General features: G+C 43.0%; 1 protein-coding gene across 1 annotated transcript; it reads right to left on the reverse strand.

Annotated features, from left to right (window-relative positions):
• Positions 1-5,756: 5,756 nt before the first annotated feature.
• On the reverse strand, positions 5,757-8,093 carry LOC104347706 (uncharacterized). The gene is made up of 5 exons (XM_009952815.2): positions 7,986-8,093; positions 7,848-7,892; positions 7,718-7,744; positions 6,839-6,967; positions 5,757-5,864 (listed from the first exon to the last, which is right to left on the reverse strand). Exons 1-5 carry the CDS (start codon positions 8,091-8,093, stop codon positions 5,757-5,759), a joined length of 417 nt encoding a protein of 138 aa, XP_009951117.1.
• Positions 8,094-12,019: the final 3,926 nt, after the last annotated feature.

Genomic DNA, 12,019 nt, shown 5'->3' on the forward strand with positions numbered 1-12,019 from the left:
CTCTAGTATCAAACAAGTATCAGACTAGACTTCCATATGCCTCTGCTGACGATTTCCTGATGCATCTCTCATGTATACATTCAGAGGTTTTCCTCATTCATTCTTTCATTCATTCTGCCTTATATCAAATAAGTATAAAATAAGAGTAAGATAAAGTTCTCTGTTCATTTCGGTAGCTGGTGTTGCCTTGTGCTCTGCAGTTGTGGGGCTGACAGCACAGCATTCCTACAGTAGGCACCTCTTGCCCCTGCTTCACCCACACTGCTCCACTTCCCTGGTGGTTTCCCCTCATGCAAGGGGATTTCTCAGTTTACTGCCTGGGAAACTCTGGTTCCCCGTAACCAGGTTGTTCCAACGCCCAGACATTTTCTACCCACTGGACCCCTCCAGGAGGCAATTAGCAGGGAAAAAAAAATTGCAGGAGTCATCAGGATCTTCTGGTCTTCTAGTCTGTTCCGAGGTTTGACACAAATCTAAGCTGGTGCAGGGTGGCAAGAACAGCTCCAGCAGCAACACTGAGTGGCAGCTCCCACCAAACCCAATAGTCTGCTAGATTCTTGCCACTTTTCATGCCCCGTGTAAATGGGGGCATTATATTGAAATATGCAGAATATGTGCTATATAGACAGAGCTTTTCTTAATGCCACATAGACCAGTAAGAGGATTATTGGAATAGTGAAAGCTGCATTAGATTATACTTTGCCTGCCCATCTTGTCCTCCGTGGCCCATCAATATCACAGAGTTTGCAAGGTGCAGGCGGACTACACTTTAAAACACCTCAATCCCCCTTCCCTGTTCCCCAAAACTGTTCCACAATTTTTGCTGCCTCAGTCAGCCACCAATGAAGGGGATCACTGGGTTGTAAATGCCTGTTTTCTTAAATCATTGTGAGATGTGCTAAAGAAACTAGTCTTTAGGGGTGCTTGCCTCTGAATAGGTGATGATGACTAAATGTGTGTTTGCACTTTTCCTTCCTTGTAAACACCATAGCCTTTCTTTCTAATTGCACTAGGTTGCTGAAAATACCTTGTGGTCAATGGGGATCTTTAAGTCTTCATGCTTTCCTGTCTACTGCATTTTACTTAATACTATGACGTAAGGCGTATGGAGGCACGGCAAAATGAGAGTGAGAAACTTTTTCTGCCACCGTGGAACAATCTTGTATCTCAATGGCTGATTTATATCCTGCCTGTAGTCGATGTTGAACAGAACATCTCTCTTCTCTCCCACAAGCTGCTCGCAAAGTCACAAGTAGGCTGATCATTATCTGCATCTCTTAAGTCATGATTTCCCTCTTGTTTTACTCTTTTACAATTCCAATTTTGTGGGGAGTCAGGGGAAACTCCCCTCGCTCCTGGGCTTTTTGTTGACCTATTACCCTTGGATGTATATTTAGTCTGAAAGTTATCATATTAAAAACTAGCAATATGAATGCAATAAACAAATAAAGGACTTCTGTTTTCTCGTGAAGCCTTTTGATGATGCTGTTTCTGACATGAGTAAAAACAAATCTCACTGCTATTTCTGACATGAGTAAAAACAAATTTCACTGATAAGGAGGTGATTCTCCCCCTCTACTCCGCTCTGGTGAGACCTCACCTGGAGTACTGCATTCAACACTGTGGTCCCCAACATAAGAAGGACATGGGCCTGCTTGAGTGAGTCCAGAGGAAGCCACAAAGATGATCAGAGGACAGGAGCACCTCCCTGTAAGGACAGGCTGAGAGACTTGGGGTTTTTCAGCCTGGAGAAGAGAAGACTCCAGGGAGACCTTAGAGCGGCCTTGCAGTACCTAAAGTGGGCCTAGAGGAAAGCTGGAGAGGGACTCTTTATCAGGGACTGTGGTGATAGGATGAGGGGTAATGGCTTTAAACTGAAAGAGGGAAGATTTAGATTTGATGTAAGGAAGAAGTTCTTCACTGTCAGGGTGGTGAGGCACTGGCACAGGCTGCCCAGAGCAGCTGTGGCTGCCCCCTCCCTGGCAGTGCTCAAGACCAGGTTCAATGGAGTTGGGAGCAACCTGGTCTTGTGGAAGGTGTCCCTGCCCATGGCAGGGGGTTGGAACTGGATGGTCTTTAAGGTCCCTTCCATGAAAAACCATTCTGTGATTCTATGATTTTATGATTTTACATGGAAAAATGTCTTTAATATAGTTTCTTACTTACTGTAACTTTCTCTAGATGATAACCTGATTATAAGTTTAGGATTGTTTCATGTATTACTACACTACTAGATTTAAGATAGCAGAAGCAATTCAGACACATTGCTCATTTGTAAGCATCTTTGATTTTTAAAGCTCGAATGTGTATCAGGAGAAAAGACCCTTATGTCATTCTAGGTTGTTAGTGGAGCGTTTTGCCTCCAGCCATTTCACTCGTTAGCCTAAGCCATGCTGCTGCTGATTAGCTATAATCCATTCTGTGTCTCAGCAGGAAGAAGACAACATTTGTCTTGTGTTTCGTAACAGCAGTGTGAACATTTAGGATTATTTACAGAAGTTTATATAAGAGGACAAAAAATTGCTGTCTGAATTGATGCCTGGTGTGCAACTTACACTAGAGTGAGTATGTGTCCATGAAGAGGCTATAATTTATAGATCACCATGGTTGCTTTTGTGAGAGATGCACTTAAAAGTCCTGGGAAGTTTTAGTTCTAACTTTTGGAGATTCTTTAGTTGATTGAATCAAAAGTGGGAGACCAATAGAGAAGGTAGGAAGGGAGCTATAACCAGCTGTGGGTACATATAGGCTTATCTGGGGGAAGACAAGACTGGAAGTCGTAGTTACTCTGGCTTTAGACTTCCCAGTAGCCACCTGATGTGTTCTGTCATTTATGTCTTGGCGATGTTAAATGGTGGTGTGTGTTGAGCTCTGCAAGCAAATGCTATCAGTCTTCAGACAATTGTAAAATGCAGAGTGTTGGGGAGAAATGAGTTCTCCATCTCACCAAACTCTTATTTCCTTTGCTGTAAAACTAGAAGAGTAAGGCTTGTCTACATGCCTCAGGAGGGTGTTGTGAGCATTAGCCAGATAAGATCAGCTTTCTTATGCTAATATATAAAACTGTTTTTAATATTAAGTGTGATTTATGACTAGGAAGCATTTGAATAGCAGCCCAGTGCCCCTCCTTCCCATAGCATGGCATATACCAGACTTGTTCTTACTGGGGTGCAAGAGGCTCAGGAAAACACAAGAACATACCAGATGCACTGGGGCTGTTCTCATGCCTCTAAAAATATCTTCTAAATGAGCGTCCCCCGTATGTCATTGGAGACAGCTCCTGGTTAGATCATTGACACTGCTTAGGGCTTGGGCTTGTCCTGCAGCAGGCCATGGAGTTATGTAAAATCAGGGATAGCGGACTGGAGCACAAGAGCTTTGGCTCTGCTGCTGTACTTCTGCCTTGATGAGTGTTGTAGTGGAGACTCAAGCATATAAAGCTGTCCTAGCCAGGTTTCTGAAGACAACGCTGGAAGTTTTGTTGTAGCCATGCTACTAAGTGGATGCCCAAACTAAGAAAATACTACTGTGGAACAGCAGGTCTTGTAAATCAGTTTCTGGCTGACTGCTGTCAGCAGCAAAACCTTTCAAAGTAAGGGTTGTGTGCGGGCTGGTGTAGCAGGATTGGGAGAATTCTTCCTTGCTGAAGAGTAAAGTAGCTTCTCCTGCTCTTTTGGGTCAGTCATAGCATACAGTTCAGCATTACTTCATGCTAATGGGGAAAGTCATGTAATTGTGGTGGTATGTGGTATAGAATTGGTCTGCACATTTCCAACACTTCGACTCTTGTGAGACAGACATTCCTGAAGAAACAGGTGCTGTGTACAGAGGTAATGGTGTTACTTTCCAGTTTGCAGAAAGTAGCCACTGCTGTCGTGCATCCTCAGATATTGAGGTTTCTGCCTCAGAAATCATAAAGCAAACCTTTTTCTGATGTGAGTTGTAGAAGCAAGGCAAGTGTGGAACTGTATAGACTTGAAAACAAGCATGTGCCTTGCCGTGGACGCCTGGCCAGGTTTGAATGGTTGGAAGAAGGGTTTTTTCCTAAAATCACAGTTGATTTTCAATTCCTCATCTATTCCACAATATAATCGACTTGTGCAGACAAGTCATCTTGTATACCAAATGTCTGACCTTCTTCACCCCCTCTGTGCCCCCTGCCCTTTGCCACATCCTCTCCATCAGAGTGTAGTATGACTCGTCCTGCTAGAGAGCTGCTAGAGAAAGATAACTGAGATCACAGAAAAAGATAGTTCTTACAGTAACTATGTAACTCAATGGATTAGTTTCCTTTTCTTTTCTTCTGGCAGTTTCACAGCCCTGTTGTGAACTAAACTCAAGAGAGAGACAAGAGGCCAATGAGCATCTGCTGGGTCCCAGATCTGCTCAGGGGCTGGCCCAGGCTGGCTGAAGTGATGTTGTGTGATCTTGAAGTGATGAAGTCCTGCCAGGGGACATCCAGCCCTTTTCACAGGGCTGCCCTCGGGCTTGCAAAGCCTTACAGGGCATTAAAGCCCCACGGAGAAAATCCGAGTATGCCTGTGGGGAGGCAGAGGGCTAAAATACTCAAGGATGAAGGACAACCATGTTCCCAGGACTCTAGATCACAGGAGTCTGGGGGTGGTCAGCACTGCAAGCAAACACTTTGCATCAGCTCACAGACACAGGGGTTACGTGTACAGTGATAGGTGGCCCTGGAGGCACTTATTTCAGGTTGCACAATTCTGCACTGAATGCTTTAAGCACACAACAATCATTTCTGTCATGCAGATTGCAAACCAAGGCATCAGATGATAAGATATCTTGCAGATATGTCTTTAAGTTCAGCTGTTTTTTCAAATTCTGTGCAAGAGTTTCCTATTACTGTCTTGCAGAAGTGATTTGACTGGAAGCTGAATGACTACATTTGACTCCTGCCAGCTTTTGTTGGGTAGAACTGATTTACGGTGTGTCTTTTGCTTGTGCCACAATTTCACAATTACTATATCTATTTAATAAATCTAATGAAGTAATTTTGGGAGTAAAAGTATTAGACAAAGACTTTTCTTTTTCCTTGCAGTTGCTGAAAACACAGGTTAGAACAGCTCTCTGCAGTCCTAGGACCTGGGAACTCCTTTGCTCATCTATAAAAATGAATCAACATTTTTCAGATTTTATGCTTGCTATGGATTATGACTAGACACAATGCTGGTGAGCTGCACGCACAAAGGTATGAAAAGCAGAGCATCATGGAAAGACTGATATAGCTTGGACTTGCACTTGGAAAATATTAGCAAGACTGAGTATCAGTATTTGGTGAAGCGATACTTGGAAATTCGAGGTCTGACATAGATTCAGTAAGATCTATGGATGTTAATGAGCCTTTTTATTCTGTTGAAGGCCAGGAGCATGCGTGAGCAGAATTTCTGCTTGAATCCCAAGTCCACAAATATTTCTGGTGCCATACAGTGGTCAGAATGTGCATTTTGCTGTAACATCTCACATGGGTGAAATAATTGGACCAGAGTTTTGCAGAAGCATTTTAACACCCACTGATAAGAAAACAGGATGTTCAAACCTTTCACCAAGTACAAAACATATAAAATGAAGACTCTTGAATACTTTTGGTGCTCAGGTATATTGTGGTTTTATTGGTTTAGCAGTTATTATTTCTACCTTTTATATTTCAGGTGAGCAATAAATACAATAAATAACTTTTTTGTTCACCCTCCTTATTGAAGAGTTTTGGGTTTTCTTAAGGCTTTTTTAACATTTTTTTAAGCTCTGGGTTTACTGATTGCTTGATAGGTTCTCAAGATTTTATTCAAAAACTCCTTCACATTTCCCTTGGTCTTGTACTGGCATTGATCACCACGTGCCAGGCTCTGTGGTGGAAGAAAGAACAAAGATGGGGTTACCAAAGATTTTATAAAAAATAAAGGACTTATACGAAACAGGTAAAATATACATTCTTTGGAGCTAAGCATGGGTTTCAAAAACAATTCCTAAAGGACTGTTCCTTGAGCAGTGACTGTAAGAGTGGCTTTTCATGGTGACAACTGGACTGTCCTTTAAACTAGGCTCTTTCAACCTGGAAAACAGGGCAGGCAGAGCTGTAGGAGAAGCTGGGTAATACTGGGGCAGTGGGTCTGCTTGGGGTTGCAATGCCATTCTAACAACATTCCCCCTGCAAGTTTGAAGCTAGCCTAAAGGAGCTCGAGACACTGCAGCATCAGCATCTTCCACATCTCGCGGAGTTACACAGTGGTTTTGCTCGGTATGCAAATAAAGGATGTTTCGCTGCCTCAGAAAAGGCATCTGGGGGTCCAGGAGCCTTCCTGAGCATCAGCACAAGTTTAAGATGCTGCAGGTCACAGCAGTATTTCATGCCCAAGCATCCTTGAAGAAACTGCAGCTTAGGTAGCACTAGTGCTCCAGAAGAGAAGGGTCCCTCTGCCTGCCTGTCCCCAGCCACGCAGCTTCTGCACATCTACTGTCTGGTTTTATATCATTACTGTTTAGTGGAGAAACACATTCTGAGACAAGAGAATAGAAAAGCAATTTAAATAAAGCTCCTTTCCCAGAGATCTGTGTTGAAAGGTCCTTATACTAAAGGGGTTTGGAGAAGGGAGAGGGCACAGTGGGGCAGAGCTCATCTCCCTGCTTCCTCTGCCAATTTTAATAACCTTCCATTGCCTTATGCATGTCACAGCTACCGTATCTGGCTCCTGCATAAAATAAGTATTTAAAACACATTTGAAATTAAGCAAACACTTAGCTACAAATGTTTAAATTGTAAAGAATTGTTTCTTTTGCAAAAGATAGATAAAGACCTATAGAAAAGTCAGAAAAGTCTTACTTCACAGAGTTTTCTGCCCAGCTGAGTCTGAAAGGTTAGATTAAGCCTTGCAGTTATTGTGTTGGAAGACATGTTGTTTTTCAGCATGTGCTCAGTTCCTTCCACAAAGCATGCCAATTCATGGCCAGGCTGTTAAACAAAGAAGAGATTGGAAAAGCTAGAATGCAATTTTATGTTTCTCTACAGAAAGAAGAAACATATATTGCTAAACATGGCAGCATGTCACAATTAATTGTAACATATATTTTGCATTCTATTGAAAACTGGTACCAGAACTTTGAGGGCAGATGTCAAACACCAAATCATCATGTATGCTGTAAGAAACACCTGTCATATCTCTCAGAAAACCTCAAACCGTAAAAATAACCTCTTTGAAGTATAGTTTCAGCTAATGCTGGGTTTCACCATATCTGAGGAGGCTTACAAAACTGAAGTAGTGTTGGATACACCTAGAGCTAAGAATCTGAGGCCTGACCAGGCTCACTCAGTGTTTAGGCACCTAAGCATGAAACAAGGTCTTGCAGAGATTTTCAAGGCAAGAGCCTGTTTCTTTTGATTTGTAAGTCAAGCCCACAGAGGACTTTTGCCAGACTCTGGGCTTTGTTCTGATTGCAGTGATCATAGAATCATAGAATGTTTTGGGTTGGAAGGGACCTTAAAAGGTCACCTAGACCAACCTCCCATTGATACCGGGAGGACTTCTGCTTTCCCTCCCCACTGCTATTCATCAAGCTCATTTTTGCTGCTTCTAGTGTATTAAAATCTTCCTCATAAGCGAAAGCAAAAGTTATGTAAGAGCCAAGTGAACAAACTTAACAAACTCGGTTAATACTGATCTTCTTTAACAACTACAATAGCTTAAAAAAAAAATAGACTTACCTCAGCAATGGGAAGACATGAACATGACTGAAAATGAAAAGAGTGACTGTTAAATCCAGCATTGCCGGCATTCAGCACACAAGTACATATTTGTTTAGTTTCATGATATTCTCAAAAGGGATGTACTCACACTGACAGCTGTCTCCCTACATGGGCAACTTACAGAACTTTCCTCCTGAAAGAATAACAAGTGACAAATCGGTATTTATTATCATCTACTTTACAAGCATGCATTTTTACAGAATTAAGGTGCTAAACAGCCACTTACAAGCAGAAGTTTTGTATACCGGATAATTTCACGGAAACTGCAATTCTGTGCCTGCACAGAGAGCAGCAAACAAGAGAAGATTATGTATGACAGCATGCTGGCGTTCATGTGCAACTCAGTCTGATGGATGACAGAAGAATAGGAGGACGCTCCTTTTAATTGAGTCTTCACAAAATTCCCATTCTAATATGGAAAAACCCAATTATAAAACTGATACCAGGTGCCCACTATTTTTTCCCACTAACTTGGACAGCATTTTAGAGAAATCAAACGTGGAATTGAGTCACCTACTGCCGTGACTTTTCTTTAGTACTGTGGAAATTCACAAATGCTCCTCAGAAGTGATTACTTTGAACATTATGATATCACACCCAAACAGGAAACAATGGTTAAAAATCTAAAAAAGCATTTTTTTTTCAGATGTGGGTTTTGTCTCCTGTGCTTATGTAAATTATAGTTCCATGAAAGCGAAGAGACAATAATGTTCAGCATTGCCAAAGTTCCTGAGAAGACAAACTGATAGGCTGCAAGCTGGCTTCCCCCTGGATTCAAAGCAGGACCTTTCTCAAAGAAACTTGCTAACACTGCAGGGGTCTGTTGAGCAGAGAGACAAATGGACAGAGTAGTGGAGCAGTGCCTGGAGGAGCTGTCACGCTGAACTACAGCTGCTGCATCCAGAGAGCAATCCCATAGTCCTTGACTGTGATCCCACCTCTGTGGAGTGCAGGCGCACCCGTGTGCAGCTGAAGATCGGGCCCTCAGGGTGCAAACACTAACTGCAATGTCGCATCCCACCTGTTCCCTTTTAAGCAGAAAGGAGTGGATGCAAAGGTAGTCCTAGGTGACCAAAATGGCATTAACTTGGAAGTTCTCTCAGATGGAGTCACCAAATCAGGTTGAATGTCTGCTTGAGCTTTCTCTGACTGCAGAGGCTTCCTTTTTTTCAAGTTGCACACCTTGACAGAGCAAGTGGTCGCCCTTCAGACTTCTTTTAGATCCCTAGTGTTGACTTTTAAGCTTCCCTCCTGTTATGCCTGAAATCCTGTTATGCCTCAAAGATGTTCTCCAAAAGCTTGACCCTTCTGCTGCTCAGTCTGGCTGAAGGATGAGCGTGATCCTTCTGGAAACTGTCCTGGAAAGAGAAAACATCAGGTTGCAATTTGCTGGTTTTTCTCTGGCATTTGCTTATCAGGAAAGGATTGATGTGGCCAAGCGTGGCTCTGCTGCCTGCCCACATGCCAAGGGGAGCAGAGGAGGACCTGCCTGCTGCTCCTGCCCCTGCCGTGCTGCCTGCATACTCTAGGCTGAGGTGGATGCTCCCTGCCTTTTCTTGGAAGTATGTCCTCATGTGATTTAGTGTGGGAATTGTGCCTCACGATAGGCAGCTTTCACACAGGCCCCAGGGAATACCTAGAAAAAGCCAGAGACCCTCCCTTGGCAAGTTAAAGCTGGCAGCAGGTTACATTATGATCAACAGATGCACAAAAGTATATCGCAGGGAGGGGTGGCACTCGTGAGCCAGGCAGTGGCATCTTTCAAGGCACTGGGCGGATAGAGAAGGGCTAAAATAATTGATTTGTGATCAAGAGCCTGTGATTCCTTGAAAAGCGATAAAGACACTTCTGTGAAAGGTAGGTCTTGAGGAAACGGCTTTTTGGTCAAGCAAAGCAATGGGCATGCTGCCCCCTTTCAGCCAGGAAAGCCTCACAGCAAGAGCTAGAACAATTAGTTTGAAGCATAAATCCCTGAAAGAAATAAATTATGTGTAACATTTATGGCACACTTGGTTTCTCAGATGGTTGAAAAAATGATTTTACATGGTCTTAAAGGAAAGAATTCACAAGCATCTTTGATTTAGCCAAGGTTGTGCCGGGAATGTAGTAACAAGTCATGGAGAGAGAGGGGCAAGGGGCTCTTCACGACAGACAAGAGATTCTACTGCTTCTTGTTTTTAAGGAAAGTATGTTCATTAGAAATCCCATTTTGCTCAGTAACTGCTACGCTCTGTCTTTGCAAGGATTTTACAAAGTCCAATATACATAGCAGGGTCTCTACGGCCTCATCACCTAAGAACTGATGTCTCGATGCAGCTGCCATGCTCTGTAAGTGAAAGCGATTGGCAGCATAAATTGTATGCAAGATACATAATTAGGACCTTCCATACATGAGGTGTAATTATGTTCACTGGACAGTGAGCGTATCAGATACCTTCTCCCCAGGCCTATAGCCCAGAAGGACAAGATCTGTATTTTTGTTACTAGTTGAAAATCAGAATGGCAGAGCTTCCAGAGCTGCTCCCGAGCCTGCGGTTCCTCCTCGCAGTCTCTATCTGCCAGTGGTGCCAGCCTTATCTCTACATATTTTAGTTTCTATTTGATTGCTTAGTGACATCCACCTCATGCTGTTGTTGCTCCAGGGCAAATAGGTCACCAGAGAAGCTGTATTCAATTTACAGTGAATCAGAAATCACCAGAAGTCAAACTGGCAGAGAAAGAACTTTGCATGTGTTGGTTCAAGCAGCTGCTAGAGCAGCAGTTATATTGGTATATATTCTCTTTTAATGCACTTATTTTGATGATAGATTGATTGATTGACCAAAAATACTGCACAAACATCCAATTTCCAGATCAGTATTTGAACCTGGTTATCATAAACCTCCAGATCTTCTGTGTTCTCATAAGACAGTTTGCATCCCACCGTGGTGTTTCCAAGAAACTCTGTACAGTTTGGGTTTTCTTAATGTAGGGAAAAAGAGTCCCTGTGAAAGAAAAACATCAAGATAACATACCAGCTTGTTTTACATTTGCTGTGTACGCTGATCAAGATGTAAGAGTTTGCAAAGACCACAAATGAAGAGATGCTATTGATAGTTTAGTTTTTCAGAGATAAGGTGGCTTGGAGTATTTTTTTTCCCTTTCTTTTAGGTAAAGATGACATATGCTAGTGTAGAAGTAAAGGAAAATAGGGTCATTCTAATTCCTCCACAACAGGGTAAACCATAGCACAGTAATAGCAAGATTGCCTATGACAGAAAGGTGTAAAATCCAGATGATCTCAGGGAACGTTTCCCATGCCAGCTTGAAGAGGGCAGTGGCACCTCCTGACAGTCACATGCTCTGCTTTGTCCTAGCATGGACCACAGGACGTCCTCAGGACTCACATTAGCTTCTGTAGGTAATGGAGCTCCCATTACTTTCAGAAGAGTTTTAATTAATTTTAAACCATCTAAACTAACTAACCAAAACTAGTGGTGCTCAGGAGCTGTGAGGTGGGGGAGCGCACCTGAGAGGGACCTTCAGAGCTGCAAGTCATCCTTGTTTTGTGCAGTAGTACAGTCACTGGAGCCTTCCTGGGTTTTCTAGCAGGGGAGCCAAGCTTTCCATGTTGCAATGATACTTAACAAGAGCTGAGACATCTAAAAGGAAAAAGCCCTGACAGCAACGTGCCAGCAATGCTGGGCATTGCACATATTGCAATTGCATCTCACAACTAACAGTCTCCAGAAGTAAGCAGAATACGGCAGGAATTGTCCACCAGGTCACCAGTTCTCTTGTATTTTAAGGTTTTCCTGATGCCATTGCTTTCACTTCAGCATCCTCTTTTGTGGGCCTAACAGCTTTCATACCAGGAAAGAGAAACACTGCAGAGCTCTCAGATCAGAAGTCCACTCACCCTTCCTTGCTTGTCCCACTGTGAGATGACCCTGCGTGCTGGATTTCCCTCTCAGCGCAGCATGCAGAGGAAGGTTGAACATGCAGGACAGACAGAGCACAAGGCATTCACTTCATGGCTGCGTTGGAGCCCTCCACCAGCCAGCCCTTCACTGCAGTTTGCCTTTCATGCTGGAAGCATTGAAAAACCACGTGCAGACTGCTTGATTGAAATACGGCAATCACAGTTTAATAACGAGATAAGCACGGATATTGGTTCACACCTAGTTGCATGAGTAAGAATAGGCTGTCCCTCTTCCATAAGAGTTGGCAGGATTTTCTATACTATGTGTAAAGAAGGCTACATTAGTGCTAAAATGTTTT

Source organism: Leptosomus discolor, chromosome 10 (assembly GCF_034619465.1).
Source record: "Leptosomus discolor isolate bLepDis1 chromosome 10, bLepDis1.hap2, whole genome shotgun sequence".
Lineage (NCBI taxonomy): Eukaryota > Metazoa > Chordata > Aves > Leptosomiformes > Leptosomidae > Leptosomus > Leptosomus discolor.

Excerpts from the sequence above, each read along its gene's own strand:
- LOC104347706 (XM_009952815.2), bottom strand. The coding sequence starts at position 8,093 with ATGAACGCCAGCATGCTGTCATACATAATCTTCTCTTGTTTGCTGCTC. Across the intron at positions 7,893-7,985 it reads GGTATACAAAACTTCTGCTT|GAGGAAAGTTCTGTAAGTTG; the intron begins GTAAGTGGCTGT and ends TTATTCTTTCAG. Across the intron at positions 5,865-6,838 it reads TGGGCAGAAAACTCTGTGAA|AGCCTGGCACGTGGTGATCA; the intron begins GTAAGACTTTTC and ends CTTCCACCACAG.